Source organism: Neolamprologus brichardi, chromosome 10 (genome assembly GCF_056152115.1).
Source record: "Neolamprologus brichardi isolate AB-2024 chromosome 10, ASM5615211v1, whole genome shotgun sequence".
NCBI lineage: Eukaryota > Metazoa > Chordata > Actinopteri > Cichliformes > Cichlidae > Neolamprologus > Neolamprologus brichardi.
In genome coordinates, this window is record NC_142113.1 from 31,846,647 (window position 1) to 31,872,953 (window position 26,307).

The 26,307-nt window shown below is 42.4% G+C and overlaps 1 protein-coding gene across 2 annotated transcripts in view; it reads left to right on the forward strand.

Annotated features, from left to right (window-relative positions):
• Positions 1-26,307, forward strand: part of sgcd (sarcoglycan, delta (dystrophin-associated glycoprotein)) — a 484,520-nt gene that overhangs the window by 385,427 nt on the left and 72,786 nt on the right. For both annotated transcript variants that reach the window (XM_006785143.3, XM_006785142.3), the window contains one exon: positions 2,731-2,850. In XM_006785143.3, coding sequence (XP_006785206.1) covers positions 2,731-2,850 — 120 coding nt within the window. The remainder of the gene's footprint in view (positions 1-2,730; positions 2,851-26,307) is intronic.

The window sequence follows — 26,307 nt, forward strand, 5'->3', positions numbered from 1 at the left end:
TTTAGGCCCATATGACTGCAACCTAATCCTGCTTCATACTACAGGCTTTAGTGTAAGCTCCATTACCCAACAAATAACTTCTAATAGCTTTTAAAATATTCACAGGAGATATTTCAAAGTCAATGAGTTTGATCACAGTGAATTTTTTCTGATAAGCTAAAATCATTCCATATTGCAAAGATTGAAGAATGTGACGGGAACATTTGTTTAGCATATGTTCTTCTACAGCATGTGAAATATTTTGCAACTCCCAAATTTCTTTCTGAGAACCGTTTCTAATCCCGACTCATGTTTGAAGCAGCAGCTCCTGCTATCAGAAGTCATCGCCTTATTTATAATTAAGCATTTACACGTCGTGATTTTATTTCTCCTCTGATCCTTTTAAGTATGCCAGCAGAGGTCTCAGTTTCGCCTCCATTACTCTGTGATTGTGCTTTCTTCTTTACATCTCTTCATTCGCCACCTGTCACGCTGATCGAGTTGACAGTTTTTGGTGAACTGAAATCACTCGGCGTAAACATGCTCGGGAGGCGTCTCTCTCACATTAAAAAGCAAGCTGACATTTGCCTCCCGAGTCTGAAGAGGAGGAAAATGAAGTCTGCTCGGATGCGTTGATGACTAAGCGGCGTCGGTGTACGGGGAGGAACTCCACACCCCAGATGGAGAGTGACAGAATCAATTGTGCGCGTGTCAATCAGTCAGCCTCTGCGTTGGGTGTCTTCTACCACCGCGTGAGACAAAGCAATTTGGGATTGGGTGGAGTTGTCTACATTTTCTTGTTTGTTGTGACACCAGTCAGAGTTTTGTCAGCTGGCGCATGAGGATCTTTCCGGCACACGTTCAGTGAAATGTGTCTGGTTTGCTCAACCATGTTGCAGAGAGGATCGCTTCCACCAACAGGTCACATCTGGATGGTTGGAATTCTAATTTCTAATTGGATCAGAACTGTTTCTGTTTCTAATTTATAAACTACGAATAGCAACAAAATTCCAAATAAAAGGAAAAGACAGTGACATTTAGTTGTTATGTGACTGTTGCCTTATTTTCATTCTTCCTGTCCTTCAAAGCCACTTCACATTGGCATTTACTCGTCTGCTTAATATGAATTAATGATCTGCAATTCCACTAATGGGATTAGGCGTTGGTGACCAAACAACAATATCACAAGGCACTGCGATTAAATATGACATCACACCTGTGGCCTCTTTAGCAAAGGGGATGTCTATCCCTCCTTTGACTCTGGTTACATTTGATCACAACACACAGTTAATCCGGTCTTTAAGTGATAAAAAAATGACTGTGTTTATTAAGGCTGTTGTGTTCTTAACATATATTATGTATGTATGTATGTTCTTAACACATATTAATGCTTTGTATCTTGTTCTATTTAATCTCAATAAGCCCCTAAAAACAGTCAGTGATCACTGTCGGCCTCTCTCGGTTTTTATTATCACTGTTCATTTTAAAGCTGTTTTTAAAACCTTACGATGTAACTACGGCCCAGCAGCAGTATATAAATGACTAACCTCGTATGATCTCAGTTGTTCTCCTGACTGAAGTTTGGTCCGTTTACAGCATCCTGCCATGCTTGTTTATTTGTTTATTTATAAGGAACCCCATTAGCTTCCACAACAGTGGTTGCTAGTCTTCCTGGGGCCCAAACCATCGAATACCACCAAATAAAATGTTACACAATGAGTTGGATGCAAAATGTCCACATAATTTGGCTCTTACATCCACAATAAGGTTTTACAATTCTGAAAATGTAAACATGTAAATATTAAAAATTATAAAAAAAAACCCACTCAAACAAAATACACAATTTCCATTACAAGTGACATTACCCTCTTACAATTTTTACAAATAAATTAAAAACTGCTTAAATAGGCTTTTAGGTGATTTTTAAAATTATGAATCGAAGTTGAGAATCGTGTAGCATGATTATGTATTTCATCTGGATGCTGCAACTGAGCATAAAAAAAGTGTGGTGTGTTTACCAGTATTGCTTTCTTTAAAAATACAAGTAAGCCATAAAGCCATGCGATTGCATTTGTCCCTAACTATCGAAAAGTTAGCGTTCATCCTCCAGCTTCACTGTTTATGCTATGCTAACATAGCTGTGTTGCTAGCGATCATGTAGCACATCGTTATATACCAGCTAGCCCAACTTCAGTAAACCAACAAAAGCCACTGCTGTTTAATTTTCTGTCTTCATTTATGTTGGAAGTGACAGCAGAGCTGTACGTCTTAATTTCTTCAGAAATCTCTCCGTCAGAACATGCTATGTCATGTTTAGATGGAAGCTAGCAAGCTAACTTCCTGCTAACTTCTAACTCTGTTAAATGTAATAAATTCTGTTTTCATGGATGCCTGGATGTTAAACTTAGATGATACACCTGGTAGAGATGTAACATTTTATTAAAGATGAAAGAATTTAGACAGTTTTTAACTCTCAGTGATGCCGCGGTGTTCGTTTGACTTTGAGTTTGGGCCCAGGCACAGCTAATGACGTCAGACTTAAAGACCGGATTGGTTCGTTGGACATTTTCTCAGCAGTCTCATGAATCAAAACAAAATCAATATTGCAGGTTTGGTCATAAGTCCTACATCTTCCACCAGGGTGCTTTTTTTTTTTTTAAAGTTTTCATGTTCTCGGGTAATTCGGTAAGAAATCAGCTCCAGTCCCTCCTCTTTGATGTCTCCTCTCTCTTCTCTTCCCCTTCGGTTCAGGATCCAGTGGATTTAAAGCACGAGGCAAGATGTTTGAAGTGAAATCCACCTCTGGGAAGCTCCTGTTCTCCGCCGATGAGCAGGAGGTGGTGGTGGGCGCAGACCGGCTCAGAGTGATGGGTGAGTGGCCGCCTTCAAAAGCCTTGAATACTCGGTTAGGATCTAAAGTGGGAAAAAGGCTGATGTGAGTGAGTGCGTGGCCTTTTGTTTTATAGGTGCGGCTCTTGTTGCGATGTTGCTAATAAGGAGTTAAAACTGCTGTTTGGTGGTGGACTCACTTTTGGGAGGGTCAAAAGCTTTAACTTGAGAGTCTAAGGACTTTTATTGTGGCCTTTTTAGGGGTTATCTTAGTAGTAACCGCTTTAGCTAAGATATACTACTTTCTTTCACACACAGAGAGAAACACACTGAGACGCACACATGCGTTTGTATCCGAGCTGATGTAATGTGTCAAACTGACATACAGTAAATGCAAAGCAGAGTAATGTAATGCTTATATTAGCATCATAAGCAGTCGATAGCGAGAAGAGCAAGGCTCAGATCTCTGCTGGTTTGTAGTCGTGTATGCCAGGAGTAAGATGACAACTAAAAAGAACAAGCAAAAAGGATGAGGAGGATTGTTTTTTTCTTTCCAGAGAGAGAAATTCAAGCTAGGTAAGAGAGCGATGTGTTGGGGAGCTCATATTCGCCAACAGGACTCTGGGGGGGAAACAGGCTGACATGTTAGTGCTTTAGACAAATGAGTTTTGTGCTTATGACGGGAGATAAGAAGTGACAGAGTTGTTCTGACTGCCGCGGCCAGTCGGCCTGCGAGTGACGCCGCTGCGACGAATGATTTCCTGTGAGAGCAGAGGGGTGTAACGGAGGATAGTGACGACAAAATTAGCTCACAGACAACATCATGAATACAAGCATAAACAAAGCATCTGCATACAATTAACGCTCCAACAGAGAGGATCATCCCAGAGTCTGCCTGCAGGAAGCGGCAGATTTAAGCTTAATGTTGACGGCCCTTTCTCATAAGGTCACGTCACAAGACTGGAGCTTTGACTTAAACAGAGACTCTGTTTGACATGGATGCCCCGCCTGAGGGTCGTTAATGAGCTGAGGGTGAAACTGTGTTTTTAGAGCTGCAAAAATGGGATTTTGATTTATGGTGACAGTGAATGAAACCTGCGAGGTCGTGCTTTTCCCCTGGAGCCGAGGATGGTTTTCCAGAACATACATTTAACTGCATTCACTCTCTTCATCAAATCTGATGGGGGTGTGGGTTTTAGGGTTTGAGGCCCAACCTTTTTTGCGCCACGGACCGGTTTATGCCCGACAATATTTTCACGGACCGGCCTTTAAGGTGTCGCGGATAAATACAACAAAATAAAACTAGTACCTGTACCGAAAAAAAGAAGATTTATTCATAACACACGTGAAAAGACCCAGGAAAACCGAGTTAACGATTAAAACGATAACAAAATAACGCTGAAAACCGATAAAACTCCTGAAAACTATACATTTCACACCTGAGCCTCAACTCTCGCGGCCCGGTACCAAACGAATCACAGACCGGTACCGGTCCGAGGCCCGGGGGTTGGGGACAGCTGGCTTAGACATTATAGGTTTGAAGGATAGAGTTGTATGAACCATCTAGACCAGAGGTCTCGAACTCCAGGCCTCGAGGGCCGGTGTCCTGCAGGTTTTAGGCCTCTGGAGAACTTCAAGACATGTTGAGGAGATCATTTAGCCATTTAAATCAGGTATGTTGGTTCAAGGACACATCTAAAACCTGCAGGACACCGGCCCTCGAGGCCTGGAGTTCGAGATCCCTGATCTAGACTCTAGGGCCATGCTGAGTGAATATTGTGTTTATGTGGGCAAAAGATTCTTGGCTTTTCAGGAATTTGTTGCAAGGGGAGGATAAATTAGCATGTAATACAATCGCTAAGAGATCCAGAGGTGTTGATCAGGAATGGGCATGGTGGAGCCTTCCACGGAAAACTGTAATGTGGTCTAAATCAACGGTCCCCAACCTTTTTTGCGCCACAGACCGGTTTATACCCTACAATATTTTCACGGACCGGCCTTTAAGGTGTCGCGGATAAATACAACAAAATAAAACTAGTACCGGTACCGAAAAAAAGAAGATTTATTCATAACACACGTGAAAAGGCCCAGGAAAACCGAGTTAACGATAAAAACAATAACAAAATAACACTGAAAACCAATAAAAACCCTGAAAACTATACATTTCACACCTGAGCCTCAACTCTCGCGGCCCGGTACCAAACGACTCATGGACCGGTACCGGTCCGAGGCCCGGGGACCGCTGGTCTAAATCATTAACGAAGGCGCCTTGTTATGAAAGTCAGGTTACAGAAGTTGATGTTTGTTTGATGTCTGTGGTAAAATCTCAAAGTGCAGTGAATATGTGGTCAAAGCAGACCTTTCCAGGGATGCACTGAAAACGCCAAAGCATTGGTACGCTTTGAGAAGGAGACTCGCCCAACTGAAGTCAGGTAGTCTGTCATACAGAAGTTTTTGTAGGTGTTGTGTGCACCATTTTATAGACTTTTTTTGGCGTGTCTACATCAGTTTTCCACAGTTATCCAACAGAATGAGTTAAGTTTTCCTGAATGAGATGAACAGTAATACAAAAAATTTAATATTTAGTGAGATAATAACCGCCTTCTTTAATTTCTTCCTTCCCTTCCTGTTACTTAAAAACTTTCTCTTTCTCTCTGCTGCTTCCTCTGTGACATCATTCCCCATTATTTTTGCATCTGCCATCATTCACCCATCTCCTCCATCCATTCAGCAACATTAATAGAGAAACAGATATTTGAGGTCTCTCCTCTTTGACTGGGCCACCCATTTCCAGTTAAGAGCTCCAAAGGGTTCACTCTCTCTGACACACACCTTTCACCGCACTCTGTGTGAGCAATTACTCTTCATCCTCATCTACATTCATTTACATCCTTTCCAGCCTCACTGAGTCAGACTTTATTACTGTCACCGGTCTCGGCAAAGTGCTCCTCTTGACGGAGGGAGGCACGGATGGAGGCAGGTGACGGACGGCACAGAAGAGAGGAAGGACAGGTAGCGCTGCGAGTTGTTTAATAGAAAGGTGTAGCTTTTATTGCAATATTTATTTCAAAGTCACTTGTCTCACATTTGGTGGCATAACCAGACTGTATTTAAAAGATGGATGTAGCCAGCTTGACTTCACCCGTTGGCTTCTGGACTGGTTGTTGATGCATTTCCAAGCCTCAAAGGTACAAAACTGGACAAAAGTCTCAAATCATTTCTTTATATGCTGCTAAATGAGAAATGGATGGAAACAAGGCAAAAAAAAAAAAAGAGTTTGTATAATTGTAATAAGTTTGAAAGTTAATATTTGGTCTGACCGTATGTGTGGCAGCTTCTCTGGATTTCTATAAGTAGTCTTCAGGAATCGTTCTCCAGGCTTTTTGAAGGACATTCAAAGCTCTTCCTTGGATGTTTCTCCCTTTTTGTTGTCTGTCAGGATGATCCCACTCTGCTTCAGTAACGTTGAGGATCAGGCGCTGGGTGTTTTTCGGTCCAGGTTTGCTTTCACTGCATTGGCAGCGTGTTTGGGATCGTTGTCAGTCGGGTGCTTTCTTAGATGCATGAACTTTTTCTCCCCGTTTCCCTTCCTGAAAATGTCGTGTTGACAGCCACCCGTGACTGAGGCCATTTCTGATGAAGCTTCAGTGAACAGTAGATGGACAAACTGAAGGATCAGATCCATCTCTCAGGTCTTGGTTGGATTCATTACCGTTTCATGAGGAGATGATTGCCAGATACTGTACTGTTTTCTCTGAATCATTGTAGGCTCTTTACCTTACAATATAAAGCACCTTGGGGAAACTGTTGATGTGATTTGTTGCTGTAATAAACTGATTTGAATTCGTCCACTTGTCAAGTTTGGCAGCTTTTTTTTAAACAATTTAAAGCCTGAATCATGAAATAATTGCCATAAAATTCCATTAAAAAAAGGAGTGTTTGCATATTATTTTTGATTTCTATCATATTGGCTACATCTGCCAGTTTTTTTGCATTTGCTTAAAAATTTCAGGGAGGAGAATGACGATGCATGATGCATGCAGACGTCCCAAAAACTAAAAAATAATTAATTATCTAATATAATACACCAGTTAAGGACACACTGCACACTGTGCTTAGATATGCTGAGTTTGTGCTGAGCTCATGCTCTTGGAGAGTCCTTATTTTGGTGCAAACGTTCTGTTTAGTGCCTGTCAAACTGTTAGTTTTGATGTCTGTGAAGGTTCTCAGTCATCCAGGTCATTGTAGTCTAAGGAGCTTGCAAAGAAAAGCGTCTGGACTTGTTTAAGTTGCTTGAAGATGTTTCACCTCTCATCTGAGAAGCTTCTTCAGTTCTAGGGTCAAATGGTGGAGAGTCCCAGATTTAAGCCCTGTGGGAGTTTCCCCCAAGAGGGACAATGGACCTCCCAATGATCTTCTACCTAATCACACGAGCCAAGGTGTGAAGACGGGTGTAGGTCCACCCCACCCTATCATGTGATTTCCTGAGGTCAGATGGCCCAGGATGTGAGTGGGCGTTAAGGCGTCTGGGAAGGATCTCAAAACTGGATTATAGATGGCAGAGAGTTGGTGTCGTAAACCACCGCCTCTGTTCAAAGATGGTCGCTCACAGTGGACATAGATGCTTCTTTCACTCCTCTTTCAAACCATCTGTCCTCTCTGTCCAAAATGTGAACATTGGCGTCCTCGAAAGAGCGACCTTTGACCTTTAGATGCAGATGGACAGCTGAGTCTTGTCCTGTGGAGGTGGCTCTTCTGTGTTGTGCCATGCGCTTGTGAAGTGGCTGTTTGGTCTCTCCGATGTAGAGGTCTGGGCATTCCTCACTACACTGCACAGCGTACAGTATGTTGTTAGCTTGTGTGTAGGGGTTTTGTTTTTGGTATGAACCAGTTTCTGTCTGACTGTGTTGCTGGGTCTGAAGTATACTGGGATGCCGTTTTTCCGATACACCGGTTACATAGGGGATGACAATGTTGTTGCGTTTGTCTTTCTATTCCTCCCGAGTTGGTGTCTGATCTTCTTTTCTGAGCCCAATTAGGAAAGCTGCATGTCAAATATTCATTGATGATATTTATTGTTCTTTCCATAAAGAAATGGGAACAGATTATGTGTTTTTGCAAAAGTGGCTACTTTAAAAATGACGGGAATGTCTGGCTCCTTGGAAACAGAATATAAAGACACGAAGGCTCGACACAGCGCTACAGCTGCTGTTGTGATTGCTTTTGGTGGAGTGCTGCTCGAATACGTAGTTTCACTCATCAAAAACTAAGCACAAACCTCACTGACTTTTTATCAGATAACTTCATTAATATTTCTGCAGGAGGTGACAAACTGAAATGATCAGTGCTGCTGTTGGTGTGCAGTTATGCCTGAGTTTGAATTGCAGCTTCATTAGCTGCTTCTTCTAACTCTTCTTTTACTCAACACAGTTCAAAGAGCCCTTCGTGCTTCCAGGTCATGCCCTCTTGAGACAGACACGGCAGGAAAAACAGGAAAATCTGAATGAAACTCGAGCTTTCTCAGCAGCTCGGTCCACCGTGGCGACAACACTAAAAAGTAGTCGGGAGCAGTGTCAGAGAGAGAGCACCCGCGATTTGTCAATTACTCCGTTTATCTCCACAGCTGCTCGACGAGGCCGCTCAAGGCGACGGGGATAATCAAACACCTTGGCATCGGCTGCCTCGGCAGACGCAGTCAGCTCTTTCAGCTCCTGAAAGATTTCTGTTATTCTCAAAGGTTCTGAACGTCGGTGCGTTAGACTGAACTGCGCTTCGTGTCTCTTATTGTTTTACTCCCGTGTTTCTTAATCTTTGTCTTTGAGCTTCGGTGCAATTGTCTAATTTCTAATAACCGTGTGAAGATTTTCACCTGAATTTCACTTCTTCCAGTATATTTTCTTTTTTCGCTTCAAGTTTATTTTGTCATTAACACAAAAACACTTTTGCCCCAGACGAGAATAAGCCGAAGGAAGATTCAGTCTTTATATTTCACATTTCACGCTCTGAGAAATGATTCGGTCCGTGCTCAAAATATATTGGAGTCCTGGATAGATCAGGCAGAGATGTTATATTCGCTGTCACTGCTTCTGTTTATTTGGCTGTTGTGGGATCTTAAAGATGGAGTTTGAACTGCAAATATTGATTGTTGTCATCTAAAGGCAGGAGTGGAAATAACATGTTGTATGTAGCACTGCAACAATCTTTTAGAGAGGAGGTCGGGATGGAGGAGGTATCTTTCCATCTCCTCCATCCCCCGTCAACGCTGCTTCTGCATCTATGATGTTATGTTGCCCTTAGACGGACATATTTGTCTGATGACTTGCTTGAAATATAAATGCATAAAACTATGTAGAGAAGTAGAAATATATATCAAAAAAGGATCTGACAAAAATACCTCTAAAGCATGTCAATAGAGTAGATTCTCATTTCTGCGTGTGGCCTTCACTGGGACTGAATATTTCTGATATTCAGACCGGACACGTTTTTCTTGCTTACACCCACTCGGTCCCTTTCTCTGTTTTCTCTTTAGTTCATGAATAGGAAGGACGTGCAATGGCTTGGTCTTTGACTAGTACAAACAGTTGGAGAGCAGTGTGTGACTCAGTTACAGTACGCATTATTAACTTTGCATGTGTGCGCTCTTCTAACAGACGGCTGAAACAGGAGCTGTAGACAAGCTGCTGTCGGTTCTGTCGTCCCGTTGACGTATGAAGGCGCCGCGGAGGCTTATAAAGCTGCCACATGTCATTACCGGGCCCATCGTTTCTTCCCCACCAATAAAATACATAATTATCCCCTGTGTGTAACTTTAATTGGTCAAACTGAGGTCATTGGAAATCCATGACGCCGCCATCAGTGCTTTCTACTATTTATAGTCTAGTCAGACACGGTGGCAGGCTCCCAGCTGACGGACAGTAAATGAGAACACAAACAGAGGGGATGTAACGATAGGATGGGTCAAACATGACCTAAAATCCTTTATGTGGATTGTTTTTGCTCATTTTAGCTGCTTTTTGCTTTGTGGGAGAAGGAGCTGGAACGCTCATCGACTTTCGTCTTCGGTTACCTTTGTTGTGTATCAACGACATTTTTCAAGCTGTAATGGCTGCTTATATTATTACGTACTTAAAACATGTAACTGAACTGTGGTTTCTACCTACAGTGTGGTGTAATTGTTTGTCATGTCTGTGTCACAATTCCTTTCAGTTTTACTGCATCAGGGTTAGGGATGGGTATCGTTTAGGTTTTATCCGATACCAGTGCCAAACCGGTACTTTTGAAACGGTGCCGGTGCTTAAAGAATGGAGAACACAAAATTGGTCCAAAAACCTCTCATGTTTAGCTGTTTTTTTGTAAAAAGATAACAATGTTAGCCTTTTCTGCAGCTATGGGGCATATATGGTATCACTCTTGGCTGGAAGCAGCTTAAACAATGGAAAAAACACAAACTTTGTCCAAAAACCTCTCATGTTTAACTGTTTTCCACTTTTTCTTTGGTCATTTTAGCCTTTTTGGCCAGGGTGAAGGGAGTATCTGCCATCAAACAAGAAGACAGCCGCATGTAGCTATGATGGTGTTTGCTAGTTCACCTTACATGCATTAATGTAATAACGTGGTTAGCCTACTCAACGTAAATTACACACGAACAACATTAAGCTACTCACGCAGAGAAGAACGGCTGCTGCTGCATCATCATCCTCATCATTTCTGCTACACTGGCAGGGCTAGGGGCCAGGACTCTCCTCTTTGGGTTCATGGGGGATGTTGCTAACTCCGGGTCCGATAACAGGCACCACACCTGCAGTAGATGTGAGGTCTCGCAGCAAGCTATCAAATACGGCGCATTTCTCGGCTTTAAAAAAAAAAACGCTATGCGTCGCCAGGTGTTTCATCAGATTCGAGGTGTTACCTCCTTTGACAGTATCACAGTATCACCTTAAAGCACTTGTTGCAGCTGCTGAGTTTGCATCTTTTGCTGTGAAGTACAGCCAGACTTTTGACCGCTTCGCCTTGAGTATTTTTAATCTGTAGTTCTGCTCTAAAAGAACGTACGTACCTGGGCCCGCCTACTATCCTCGGAAACGTAAAATGATTGGCTAGAATCTAAATTGTATCACAGCTCAGGAAAAAAAAAAGCACCGAAATGTGCGCTGCTTTTCGGTCTGGTTACTACCGTTTATGTCAGAACCGGTGCCATCATGGCACCGGATACCGGTACCCATCCCTAATCAGGGTTCAGTTTTATAGTGTAGTAAAACTGCACTACATCACGGTAAAGAATCATTCTGAGCTTGAGAATCGATGTAAACAAACACGTGTGGCATGCTGGAGATCAAAGTGAGGTCAAAGTAAGAAAAAAATGAGACAGAAGTATAAACTGCAAAACTCTGAGCACATAGTTTGGATCGCATGTGTTCAGAGTCGTTTATGAATGTGTTGCTTGACTGTGAAACGTCGGCGTGTCCGGTTGATGTGAGCTAAATAAAAAGCCTGAAGGACAGCAGAGGTTTGTAAGTCACTGGGTCAGCTGATGCTCCCACAACATATCTCCTCGTGAGCCGCTCGGACCCCCCTCGAGTCAAACTGCAGCTCCAAAATAAGCACTGCTCGCTCGTGCGGAGTGAGTGTGCCGGCTGGTTACGTCAGAGCTGAGAAAGTGCAGAGCGGTCGACTGTGCTGATAAATACAGTATGAGGTCATTATATATATTTATGAATGCAGGAATATTCCAACTTTTCTAGAATAATACAGATTATTTATCACTGCTGTTGTCAGTCATGTTTTTCTGCTTTTGTACAATTTTGAGTAAATTGGTGGATTTCGGTCTTTGGTTCTTTAAAATTGAGCTTAATGTCAAAAACATCCAGGTGGTCCAGGTAGATCGGCTACTGTAGCTGACTACAGCTGATCTTACTGCCAAACCACTTGACATGACAGAGCTGACGACCTCCTCCACATCTGATTCGTCTGTTTTGGTATCTGCAGGCTGCTTTGCAATCCACAGCAGCTTATGTAGTTCCTGTTTTATGTGACCCATTGATCCACAGCCATGTTTTTCTGCTATTATACAGCTTCATCCATCCATCCATTGTCTTCTGTTTGTCCTTATGTCTTGAGGCATCTTCCTGGACACAGTTAGTTCACTATGCCAAGCTCTGTTGCAGTCAAGGTCGATCTATGTTCATGATTCAGTTGGCAGTTCTTATATTTTTGCATCTGTAATCTTTGTCCAGTCCATTTACCTGCTGACTTCTTCATGTCCTCCTCTGTGTGTGTCTGTAAAGGCGAGGATGTCCCTGAACAAAATGGTCCAAAATATTAAAGCGCGTTGTTTTTCTTCTGAGATTGAAACGTGGGCATTAACCGATTATTCCCAATTTCCCAGGATTATTGCCATTCGTCTGCCGTCAGTGCTGGATGTCCTGAAGCGTCTCACAGTGGTTATTGTTCAACTTTGCTTTTAAGAAACTCTGAGTGGTCCAGGTGGCCTGGGAAGATTGTGTGCTGTGTGCTGCCACACGCTGGCATGCAGCACAGTTCAGATAGTTTTGATGCTACTGCACTTTGACAGTCTAACCCTGAGGGACGAACTCATGGTGCACAACCCCTTGAATGTCAAGGAAAAGAAGAGAAGCATCGTCCTGGTTTCACTCTCTCCTGACCCACTGCCTACAGGCGTAGAAACTGTGGACTCTTCAAGTGATCAGGATGTGACGTCTGGTGATCTTAAAAATAGCAGCTGTCTAGACATGCCCAGAGAAACGAACTAAAAGGGGATGTGTGACCAAATAAAATGGGTACGGGTGATTTTTACAGGCCCATTCCTGTAAATGTGATCACCCCTCATTACTTTGACTGGATTCCAGTTGAAACCTGCTCTGACCAGAGTGCTGCATTTGTACTGAGCGCTGACTTTGGACAGAATCAGTCAATGTGAAAAGCGTTTTGACTTTTTGAGCTGTGCTTATGAGGTCAAAGCGATGCTTGTTCGGGCAACAGATCAGGACACGACAGAGCTGTTTGTTTTCAGCGAAGCGTCTCTGTTTTTATGTTAAAACTGCTGAGGCTCATGTAATGAAACCAGGCGTGGAGAAGGTGGATGGACAAAGAGAATTGGTGTGGACGTAGATCACTTTCAGTGGCCTCTGCAGAGGATGCGCTCTCCTTCAGTGCCTTTCTATTTTAAACTGTAATTAGAGCAAAGACCCCCTTGAGACGCATCATGTCAGGTTTTTTTCATGTCGATTTTTCTAACTTTGTCACTGTTTTTGGCCAGTTAGAACTTTTGTCCTACTGCTGGACACTAAATCTGACCTTAGATTTGATATTTGAGTCACAAAGGCATGTTTGTCATTTTTGATCTTGGGGCTTAACCCTTTAAAACCGGTCAGAGCGGACACGCTCCGTTTTGCGTAACTATTTTTAAATCCCGGTAGCACTGCAACCACGTGAGCTAGCGCAATATTTTTTTTTGCACATGAAACCGGAGGAGTTGTACTTACATCTTATGCCATCAGCTTGTCCTCGGTCACAGTTTCCTTCCACATATAGCTTTGCAAAAACTGCATAAAAAGCACTTGCAGCAACAAAAACATAATATTCCAGAAACATGCTTTGCTGATCCGATCAGCTGTTCTTAACACTTCCTACTGCATCAGCGCGAACTATCGCATGTCCGCCATGACCTACCCGAAACAGGAAGTGATGTCATTTTCGCGGAAATGTAGTTTTTTTTACCATCAAGGCCTCATGAGCCTATACTAGTGTTTTTAAAAGTTATCTTTGACTTTATGACTTTCTGTGTCGTTTCTGGGATGCTTAGGACTCATATTGCACTGCTGGAAATAGTTTATTTTGATGCATATGCTGCTTTTTTTGCAAATTTGCATTACAATATTCATTTTCATTTTTCCTGCAGTATATAAAAATTGGTGTATTTCAAAAATAAAACTATGAAGACACTCAAAATAAATTTCCTGTGGTGGGAAACTATTTTGTGCAACTTTTTTGTATTTACAGTTTTGAGGGATAAGCGTCTTAAATTTCTCTAACTAGAAATATATGTTAAAAAACAAAAACGATTTTTAATTTTTTTGTAGTTTATTGCACTTTTTGCAATTTATGTAATTACTATGCACTTAATGCAGACATATTATTAAAATCTGGGCTGTAATGGTTGTATTGATGTATAGCAACTTGAAATGCTCCCAAAAATGGCTCCACAGCATGTAAAAATATAATATAAGCTCTGGCGGACTTGGTTCTATGGTAGGTCTTAAAGGGTTAATTTAAATCTGAAGCATATAACTCAGGTTGGGTCACATAATCCTGAATCCGGCCTTAGTTAGGTTGTAAGAGGCCCAGGCTGCTGGAGGACATCCCATGATGCAGTGAGTGTTTCTTCTTCACTCACTACGTGTTTATGCACCTTATTCATCTCTCTATAGTTTGTCTTTTGTCCTGTCTTCCTGCCCCCCACCCTCATCCAGTCACAGCAGATGGTCCCACCCTGGCTGTGGTTCTGCTGGAGCTTTCTTCCTGTTAAAAGGAGTTTTTCCTTCCCACCGTCGCCAAGTGCTTGCTCATCGTAGGTGCGGTTTCTTTCTAATATCGTAGGGTCTTTACGCTGCAATATAAAGCAGTAACTGTTATGGTAAATTGGCGCTGTATAAATAAGCTCACACTCAGGATGCCGTGGGTTTAATGCTGGGTGGGCAGAAGAGCTGACTTGCTTGTCAGTGTTGCAGCACGATGGCCCTGCCAAAAAGTTAATCAGTCTTAAGTTACCAGAGGGGCGAATGTAAATGTTTGCAGTGACTATTTTGGGGAGTTGTTCAATATGAGCATCGCGTATCCTCCCCAGTGCAAATAAGTTGTTTGAGAATGTTGTTTTGAGACCCCAGCAGTGATTCTTTTGTAAAACGTGTGCCGTGCTGAAACAGTGAGCATGATTACAAACCTTTATGTAAAAAACTAATTGGACTGAGTTGGGAATTGAAGCTGAGCCGTCAGAGTTGAAGGTAAAATGTGTTTCTGAACCAAATAAACATAAAATAATTCGTCTGCGTTAAGCTCTCGTAATCCCTCTGTGTTTAGGAGGCAGATAAATTTCTGTTATTTTTGTGAATTTTCAGAATATTTTTGTGCTTTTCTTTCTTTCATCCCCACATGTAAACACACACAAGCACCTCGCACTGCCTTCAGTGTAATGAGAGCTTGCCAAAATGATCCAAAGGCCTTGCAAAAATCACAGCGTTACCCAATGGTTTTTTTTCTTTTTCCTGTCTGTTGGAATTATAATTAAACTCCTTTCATTACCCTCAATTATGTCCCATTGACTCTGAAGCCTGCGCCAATGCCAGCGCATTCAGGCCCTGATGATAGTGCAGGCTAGACTGTAGGGGGAAGAGGAGAGCAGAGGAGAGGAAGAAAAGAAAGGTGAGTGGAGGGAAAGGTAATTGGAATAGTCTTTGCCCTGTTTGAGGCGCGTTATCAGCACTCGGTCCGCTTTGATGCGCCCACTGAGTAATTACCACTCCACATTATAGTTCTCGGGCTTTTTCATATTTTTGCAGAGGCAAATCAAGGATGGTGGCGCGATCACAGGAAAGCATCATGAAAGCAAACGATTTTTCTCTTTTCTTTCTTGTGTGCGATCTCGTATGAAAGCTTTCGCTGCACTGACTTCATCTTCTCCGGCAGTCGGAGGTGACAGTGAGCCAGCTCGCTGCTAAAGATCCTCATCAGCTCAGATCAGGCCACATGGAAGCATGTTGCATTTGTACAGACGATTCGCTGAAGACAAATTGAGAGGAAACCTCCGAGCTTCACCCAGAGAGAAGACATTCACACTGTTTAAGCGTTTTAAACACACGTTTTTTTCTCAACGGTTTAATATTTTTATTTTAAGAAATGAAGTGTTCATTGAAACAATTATGACTGCAAGCACATTTAAAAAATTACCATTTAAATACACTTTGAGTTATGGGACTTAATATTGTTTCAGTGATTTTAGATTTAGGTCTTGTGCTCATTTCCTCACCCATCGCTGTTCTGTTCAAATTTAGCACAATCCTTTGAACTATAACAGTCTTTTTCATGAGAAATAAACCGGGCTGAAATACAATGGAATGGTTCTATAAGTTTATTCAAGTGCTTGGTTTATTTTTGCTTTAATGCAACTCTAGTTTATGCAAAAAGATGCAAGGAATGTTTGCAGAATTTGGTAAGAGGACAACTGATGTTGGGATACTCAGGTCTCTGCATGTTGAATATATTTGGAAATCGTTCTGTTAGATATAAAGTACCTCACCATTAATGTTGTAATTAATCAATTTGATCACATACGAATGGTCAACGATCAGCTAATGTTAACATCAATTATCCTTTTTTTTTCTTGTTCCATGTTTGGATGTGGACTGCACAGCCTCTGCCACAAGGTGGCGCTATTTAGTAAGTGAGGCAAGTTGTTCGTAAAAAAGTAGCAAAAGAAAGAAACTTTTCTTCTTCGGGGGTTTTTCATTGTTGTTGTTGTTATTGCGACTAAAACACGAAGGAAAAACAGGAGGAAGGAGTATCGCAGAAAGTTTTTGGTGAACTGTACATCAGTACACGATCCACCATGGTTGGTTTAACCCTTTAAAACCGGTCAGAGCAGCACGCTCCGTTTTGCGTAACTACTTTTAAATCCCGGTAGCTCTGCAACCACGTGAGCTAGCGCAATAATGTTTTTTGCATATGAAACCAGAGGAGTTGTTCTTCCATCTTATGCCATCAGCTTGTCCTCGGTCACAGTTTCCTTCCACATATAGCTTTGCAAAAACTGCATAAAAAGCACTTGCAGCAACAAAAGCATAATATTCCAGAAACACGCTTTGCTGATCCGATCAGCTGTTTGTAACACTTCCTATGTTGGAATAGATGTCAGCCTGCCCGAAACCGGAAGTAACGTCATTTTCGCGGAAATGCAGTTTTTTACCATCAGGCCCTTATGAGCCTATACTGGTGTTTTTAAAAGTTATGTTTGACTTTATGACTTTCTGTGTCGTTTCTGGGATGCTTAGGACTCATATTGCACTGCTGGAAATAGTTTATTTTGATGCATATGCTGCTTTTTTTGCAAATTTGCATTATAATATTTATTTTCGTTTTTCCTGCAGTATATAAAAATTGGTGTATTTCAAAAATAAAACTATGAAGACACTCAAAATAAATTTCCTGTGGTGGGAAACTATTTTGTGCAACTTTTTTGTATTTACAGTTTTGAGGGATAAGCCTCTTAAATTTCTCTAACTAGAAATATATGTTAAAAAAACAAAAACGATTTTCAATTTTTTTGTAGTTTATTGCACTTTTTTGCAATTTATGTAATTACTATGCACTTAATGCAGACATATTATTAAAATATGAGCTATAATGGTTGTATTGATGTATAGCAACTTGAAATGCTCCCAAAAATGGCTCCACAGCATGTAAACATATAATATAAACTCTGGCGGACTTGGTTCTATGGTAGGTCTTAAAGGGTTAAAAAATATTAAACATTGATCTTCTCGTCTTAGATTTTATTATTAGCAGGAAATGGTCATGAAATGGAGCAGTGGCTGTTAGAGGCTAGAAGTAAAACTGTTAATGGAGTTTAAATCTTAAAAGGTGAATCATCACAAATTCAAAATTAATCAAAGAAATAAATTTCTGACTGATCAGCAAATGTTCTTTTGCCAGAATAACCTTCGGCCTCCTGCTGGACATAAGAAAGAATGCAGTTTAAGACGCTTCAGCGATGGCTTCACTTTTAAGACCCGACAGCTGCGTACTTCTTTAAGTTTGGTGCTTTGAAATGAACTTTCAGAAGATTCGGTGTCAGGACTCGGGACTTCACACAGATGAGTGCAAGTTCACAGGTTTCTGAGGAGAGGAGTGAAAAGTGTGAAAGAGAATATTTTAATATTTGAATTTCTGTTTACAGTTTTAAATTTAAGATGAAAAAAATCTCTCTGGGCTGTTTTAAACGATGCCACATCACGGCTAATAACTGTGGGGCCGGGACAACATCTGCACTCTGTGGTCACTCCAGAAACTCGTCCACAGAGGACGTGTTAAAAGTGGGATCAGAGGAAGCGTTTCAGTTGGCAGATGGATGAAAACAATGCCAAACTCATAACACTTTTACAGCTTAATTGAATAATGTAACACTCACACTGAGAGAGTAAAATAGAACGGCATCAAATATTAATTCAAGGACTCCAGGGAGAAGGAGAGATGGAGGAAAATTAATTTTTCAGCGGTGTGATTCTTATAGCTGATTTTGCAGAGAGTAAAATCCTCGTCTTATTGTTGTGGCTGAACTGACCGTTTCAGGCCAAAGTCTGTTGCTCTGGATTCTCTGTAGAGCTGCAAAACACAGAATATCTCTGTGCAACGCATGCGCACCTCAGTGAACCTGCAAACTCCACACCTTTACCCCATTTGTCTCAATTACATTTTCCTTAATGTCTCAAAGAAAACATTTTAAAAGGCTCCTGAAAATCGAATGTTTTTCTTTCAGTATTTCTCTCTAGCAGTCGATGTCATTTTATATTATTTATGCTGTCTGGATGGAGGTAATAGAGGGAATAAATAAGCCCTTTGCAGACCGTTTTTCTCTCTTTCCAGATGATTTTGCAACTGAAAGTAGAAACCATACTGAAGCCCCCGAGTCTGTCTGCAGAGCAGAACCATATACAGTACTGCACTGCTAAGTTGTGCTGAAGCTTTATGAGGACATACAAAGTAGACTCGTGCATTTCTCATACTGTGTTGGGTTTTGTGCAGTGATTTTAATGTAAATCAGAGAAAAACACATTTAAGTTGGTCCTGAGATGTGATTTGACTCCATCTCAAGGTGGCAGTTGGGTCAAACCGAACTGAACTGGTTCTTATATAGTTTGTTTCTGCTCTGCTTGAGCACCTGGAGAGATTTATAGCATCTGTTATTCACCCATTCATCCAAGCACTGTTTCCTGCATGTCAGTGCTTTCTGTCTAATATCTACCCTCTGATGAGCACATTGGGAACAGCTCAGGGTTCAGTATCTTACCCAAGGATATGTTGACATACAGATTGGATCAACCACGGATCAAACCGCCAGCCTTGCAATTAGTAGATAACCTGCTCTACCTCCTGGGCCACTGCATCCCCAAATATATAAACCCAACCTCGAGCAAGACTTGGCCACAGTAGGAGGAGGAACTCCCTTAACCAGGATGGGACCTGCAGGAGATTCAGCTGGGGCAGGTGAGGAGAGTGCAAACAACAAACCACACAGAGTAAAAACTGTGGGAACACACAAAGGTTAACGACACACAACAGTCGTATACACTGTGGGTGCTATGAGGCCTTCAAGATGTGGTGAGGCCGATTGTTCATCTGTATGTGAAGATGTGAGTTCAATTCTGATTTTAACAAGGAGCTGATGAAGAGACGCTAACCTGGGAGACCTTTTGTGTCTAATAAAGGATTTTCAAACTTCAAGGGCAAACAGAAAATAAGGAATTACAAGTCCGACATCAGTCTGACGCTATGTTGATTCTAGCAACGTTTAAGTGGAAGGGGAATTCAATTTTCCCCAACCAATCACTAGAGACCAATGTAGCCCAACAACTCTAATGGCATTTCATTTGGGGTCTCAAAGGTGGAAGGAGCAAAGTAAATAAAGCTCATCATGTTCTTCCATTTGTCGCTCTGTAGCCTCCAGGGTTCAGGAAGCAAGCGCACAATCATCGGTTTTTAAAATGTTCCAACAATTCACAGCTTTGTTGATGCAGTTAGACAGTCCAAACATCCAAGACAAGAATGACCAGAAGTAAAAGCTGCATGGACAGGATGTTCCTGATTTTAACGACATTGTCTAGTCACAGAATTAAAGGGTCTGAGTTGAAATGACTCCTCGTGGTAATTTGGAGGCGAAGGTGATCCAGACATGCTCAGTTTAAGCTGAGTGCCGGTGTTCTGACAAACCATCCTACTTTGGCAAATCGTCCTACCGTAAGTAGTTTATGCACATTTCTGCTGTCACAGAGTAATTCCAGCACCAATTTAAGTAGGTATGACGGTTTGCCACTTAACTCTGCCATCAGAGTATACTTGTAGCTCATATGCATGCAGCCAGGATTGTCTGCCACTTCATTTTACCCGTTAAAGTGTGCTTGTAGGTAACATTCACAAAGGTAGCATGGTTTGCCACTTAACCATGCTACCTCCTGGCAGGCACAATTCAGGGCCTGCCAGACCCATCAGAGTATGTGTGTAGCTGTTATTAACAACGCTAGGAGGATTTGCCACTGAATTTTAGCTGTTAAAGTATGCTTCTAGCTCAGATTAAATCAAATCAAATCAAAATTTATTTATATAGCACATATTAAAACAACAGTGTTGACCACAGTGCTTCACAGTCAGTAAAAGCATGAGACAGTTAAAACAAACAATAAAAGAGGACATTAAACAATAGGTAACAACACAACAAGCTAGACCAGCCAACTAGACAGAATCAAAAGCCAAAGTAAAAAGATAAGTTTTAAGACGTGATTTAAAAGACTGGATAGACTCGGCAGTACGAATATGAACAGGGAGGTTATTCCAGAGTCTGGGTGCCACGGAGTCCGGTCACCTCTCGACTTCATTCGAGTCCTAGGTTGTGCTAGGAGCCTGTGATTGGACGATCTATGTGCTCTGTTGGGATTGTATGAGTGGAGTAGTTCAGAAAGATAGCTGGGCGCTAAATTATTCAGAATATTAAAAGTGAACAAAAGAATTTTAAAATCTATACGATATTTAACAGGGAGCCAATGTAATTTGGCTAAAATTGGAGTTATGTGTTCATGGATTCTCGTACCTGTTAAAAGACGCGCAGCTGCATTTTGAATTAACTGAAGCCGGCAAAGAGAGGAGTGTTGGAGGCCCGAGTAGAGGGAGTTACAGTAGTCCAATCTGGATGTAATACATAAGATTAACAAAAGTAGGACGATTTGCCACAAAATTTTAGCAGTTTAAGTAGGCTTGTAGGTGACATTCACAAAGGTAGGATGGTTTGGCAGTTAATTTGAACCTGTCAGAGTATTTTTCTAGCTAACATTCACAAAGGTAGGACAATTTGCCACTAAATTTCGTGTTGTGCACATGCGCAAAAACAACGGGTAGGATGGTTTGCAAGGTAGGATGGATTCCCAGAACACCGGTCACTAATGGACGGTCCGGCCTCTCTGTGTGTTTTGCAGCTGCATTCATGACTCTGCAATAGCATCGCCTGTCCTTTCTACAAGTTCTTGAATTTCACTGAGGTTCCACGGTCTATGGACGCCATGTTGGTGCTAGTCTCTGCTCTTACATCTGCCAAACACACCAACTTCAGCTTTTATCTTCACTAAAACTTCTTGCTTGAAGAGCAAAAAGTTTGTTCCAAATACCCTCAGTTTCCTCTTATTTCACCATCTTTATTGTGTGCTTGACAGGCCGATCTTAAACCAGAGGGCAGATTATTTCACTCCGAGGTCAAATTGCGGAACAATTTTAGCATCGACCTCTTTTATGTGTTCACCTGTTTTGATGATCGCTGATAAAGTCCAGGAGCTGCATTTGAGGCTCTGAAAGAGGAAAAATCGCCATTAAAAACATTCATCCTTATGTCAGACAGACAGGAAGAAGGAATTTAATTGGAGATTTTTGAAAGGACGGCTCCATACAAAGAGAAGCCTTTCTCATTCTGCTCTTCTACAGTTGATCTCTGGAATTATTTTACCCACACCTTTGACCTCAGCTTTCTCCCCTTCAGGATCTGATTTATTCTCGGTCATTACTGAAACAACGCCGACCTTCCAGCTTGCAGCAGACTCTTGATCGCAGGGTCGTGACCAGAGAGGGCTCGGGGATCAGCTGCCCTCTCCGCGCTCGCTCTGACACGTCTGACCGACTCTGCCTCGTCTGTTTTGTAATGAGGGAAGTCTGTTTGTGTTTTGATGTCTTCCTGCCAAGCGCTCAGAGGGAGCTGGCATTATTCTGCGTCTGTCTTTGCCCTGTGGACCCTCGCTAGCCTGAAGCTAACCTTGCACCAGACCTTTTTGCTCCAGGGTCGCCTCGTATGTTATGAAGCCTCAGTGTGAATATTCGCCCCTGGGAGCGTGTCGTTTCTCGGGAATTCTTGTGAGGACTTCTAATGCGCTTCTATTTCATGTCATGGACCATATTTCAAAGAAGACGGGGCAAAAAAGAGAGAGAGAGAGACATGCTGTGAAGATCACAGAAGAATTTTGAACCCGGGATATCAAACCAATTGAGCCCCTCGGAGGAAGAAGGGTCCTTTTTTGGCCCTGAATTGTGCCTGCCAGGAGCAATCTTCTCCCGCTGTATGCTGCTCTTGAAGTTCAGTTATATTGTGATACTATACAGAAAGGACACCTCATCTGTTTAAGAACTATAAGCTTCTTCCTTTTGTGTAGCGGCAGTATCTGTCAGTGCGTATTTATTCTAGTACTTATGTATTTAAGTGTATTTTTAAACCTTTTCTTAGCTTACTGTGTCCACAACATGAATTAGCATGCTGAGTACGGAGCTGCATGCATGTGTAGCAAAAGTCTAAGTTGCTTTTTAACCTTTAACAAACTTTATCAGAGGTCAATTCAGTTTTATTTATACAGCGCCAAATCACAACAACAGTCGCCTCAAGGCGCTTTATACTGCAATACATACAAAGAAAAACCCAACAATCATATGACCCCCTATGAGCAGCACTTTGGCGACAGTGGGAAAGAAAAACTGTCTTTTAACAGGAAGAAACCTCCAGCAGAACCAGGCTGAGGAAGGGGCGGGGCCATCTGCTGCGACCGTTTGGGGTGAGAGAAGCAGCAGGTGTGGAGTCGCTGTCGTTAAGTTAGGAATCTCTCACCACTGGTTTAGGAAGGAGCTTTGCAGTAACTGCACAACTGTTAATGAGTTTGTTTGTGGCTTCCAGAAAGATTTTGCATGAGCACATGTAGTCCTACAGCATCACTGCGTAACGCTACATTCAAACTATCGCAGCGACGTCAAACTCATTTAAGTGGTGAGACACGTGCAGCTCGCTTTGATCCACTTTTAGTGGACGGGACAAGTGAAACTCCCCTCTCTGTCTTCTGTCTGTCTTTAACTACACATTTAGTATCTCTGCAATATCTTAATATAAGAAAACAAAATGCAGCTTCAACTGTGCGTCTCTGTTTATCTACATTATAAAGAAATGCTGCTGCGGTAAATTAATGAAGCATCAGCTCACTGCACAGACTCCACTGTAAGAGCTTTTCTGTCTTTTAACATTTATTTGTTACTTAATTACTTTGGTGTAGTGTGAATGGCTGTGGTGGTGGTTGGGGGAGAGGGGTATCAGTAGGAGAAGTTACAGTCACTGATTCTGGCCCCGGACCTTATGTTTGACACCTCTTCTTTAGGGGTTGTTGGTTGGAGACTGCAACTATGTGCAACGGTGCTTAGAAAACAAGGACCAGGTCTGCAGCCACTAGCAGTCAGCCGTAATCTTCAACGTAGCCTCGATGCATCCAGACGGTGATAAACTGCAATAAGATGGAATCAGTTTGCTCTCAGCTGTTTGTAATAATATGAAGATTAACTGTGATAACTGGGCAAAACTCACAAATCTGCTGCCATCTGCATCCACAGAATTTCACATTAACTGCTTACTTTCGCAGTTCAGCCACAACTTCATAGATTTGAAGCAGAATTCCAGAAATTCTCCGCAAATAGTGACGTAGTTTGTGCAGGGCGGCGGTTTAACAGCAGACGCTTGGCTTGATTTCTTATAGAAGCATAACCGAAACACGACCAGCCGGGAAGCAGCGCAGTCGTCACCAAAGACGCGGCGCTCAACGTGTCGGCGCAAGCATGGGGCAGCATATATGCACTATAAAGCAGGCAGACGTAATCAGTGCAGTGATCTGATGGTGTCACCGGTGAAGCTTTGTGGGTGGAGTGCAGAATGCTGATTAACAGGCTACAGTGTTTTGTAGTACATCTAATTCTGATAACACCAAACACTGTTTATCATTTATTAAAAATGACTTTTTACAGCTGCTTGAGTCTGTTTAACAGTTCTCATGAATAAACTCGTGTTTGAATATTGGGACTGGATCTGCATGTTTGTTCGCTGCGAACACTCGTAGGATGTTGTATAAAACGCAGGTCTCTCTTTTGACTGAGCTGGGAAACGTTTGCTATGATTCGGGGATCCATAAGAAGCTTTGAGTGGCGCCTCGGAGGCTTCGACTCTCAAACTTGAGTCACTGCAGGAATATATTTTTAAAACTTTGTGTAAGAAAACACCTGTAAGGTTTCCTATGACATTACACTTTGTTTATTTGCACTTTTGATTTGATTGATTGATTTGATTTGACCCAGTTTAAAACTATCTCTTTAGGTCACCTGCCCTTTGAGCCAACTTTCTTTGGATTGGCTTGTTGGGCCTTCAGCGCTCACAACCAAAGCTTTCAGGCTGAAATAACCACACTGGGTTTATCCTCTTTTTCTCACATCAAGCAGTGAAAAGAAAACAGTGTGAGGTCTAAAGCCTGAGCTTTTGTCTCAAAAGAACGACTTCCTGTTTCCGTGCAGCACATTATAAAGACCCTGGACTGCGGTAAACCTTCACTTGAGGAAATATCTGTCTTCACGAAAACTACCTGGATGATCTTCATCTTTATGTTCCATCAAAGCTCGCTCGGTCTCAGTCATATATCCACCCCGACAGCTTCAGGCTCGCGCTTTTATTTCCAGCTCTCCTTTCCTCAGAGTGGACACCGTTAAGCCGTAATAAGACCATAAAAGACTCTGTGGAGTTACTGCACGGGGCGACGTCACAGCCGAGAATTTATTCAAGCCGAGACGGAGGCAGGCTACATTTTATGGCTTTATCGGAGCTGAAAGGGAAATGTGCTCACGTGTGTGCAGCCACTGCACTCCTGTCAGCTGACCATGTTAAGGAGATGATGAAAGATCCATTAAACCTCCAGCGACTGCAGCTCCCGGGGACTGCATTAGGTTTCAAACACACCAATATAATGGGGTCATAATCGATAGATTCCAGGTGGCGCCAACTTCATTTCATTCGAAAGTTAAAAGTGTAAAAGCAACATTTATATGGAGCAGGCGGTGCAGGAACAGTCTTCCAAAACTTTTTCCTCCCAACAACATCAACAATCACAAGTTGGCTGGATCTCAGTTGCACCTTAGCGGACCTGTGAAGTGGGTGTGAAGCTTTTACCGCCGTGCACCTGAATGAAAAATTACACCTTTGTGCGTGCTGCGGGTCGTGTGTTTGCGCACCTCACACCTGGCTGGCTGAGGAGTTTGAGGACGTCTCCCACAGCCCTGACATAAATCCGAGTGCCAGCAGCCACAAAGCCAGATTAGATTGTAAGCACGTTGGAGGGAACCGCCATCTCTCCTCCCCTGTGCTCCGGGCATCCACAGCAGGCGGCGTCCCCGACAAACAAGGCAAAGGTCCAGGCAAAGCTGTTTGCAACGATCATGGCTGGCTTTGTTTGCTTTCAAAAGGCAGATATGTCAGCGACAGGCAGAGTGCGTCCTATAGGCAGCAGAGGAGCGTAATGTGCTCGCTGTCGTTATCCCCCCTCAACACGTAATGGGCCATCTGTGTGCGAGAGACAGGCCGACTGTAGTTAGTGCTAATGTACTCATAACATCTAGCATGGAAGCATAACCGACAGCCATAACGCCATTCTTTTGTCGCTGATGGCTGAATTTCCTCTAAGGTGACTTTCACAGATCTGTTTTTGCGTTGAAGAAGAAGAGGAAGGCGATGCAAGAAAAAACTATTTTGAGAGTTTTTAAGATTGAAATTTCGTCCTGGTTTTTTACATCATGACCCTTCGCTTTGCTCTGTCTCTGCTTCTGCAGACAGCTGACAAAACACACGTCCATTCGCCAGATCTTAGCTTCAGTGATGAGAGCAAATGTGCAGATTGTTTCGGAAGCAATGCAAACAGAAACAAAACCGAGAGTGGATGTGAATTTGCACTCGCTCCACCTTCTGTTTGCAATGTGCAGCCAATAAGAGAAAGCTGCTTTACATTCAACAGAGGGCGAACCGAGGGCCTGAAACAACACACAGTGTGACGTAAGTGAGGATTATTTTGCAGGATGTTCTCACTCCCGAGGCGTAACATCTCAACGATTTGTCACATCCCGCGGCGTTACTGATGAATGTGAAAGGTGACCTTCCACGTTCTCATGCTACGCATCAGGTTATGGATGAAATCCAGCAGAATGACGCTCCCGCGGTAATACACGTTCCAGCCTTGTATTCCAGCCCTAAGCCTAACCTCATCCCGAACCTTAACCAGCAGGTTAATGACGTTAAATAGTGTTTTCCAAAGCAATTTAGTAAAATGAACGAACATGTGTAAATTGATTCTAAATGGTTCTCATGTTTCCTCATTTTTCCGATCTCATCGTTTA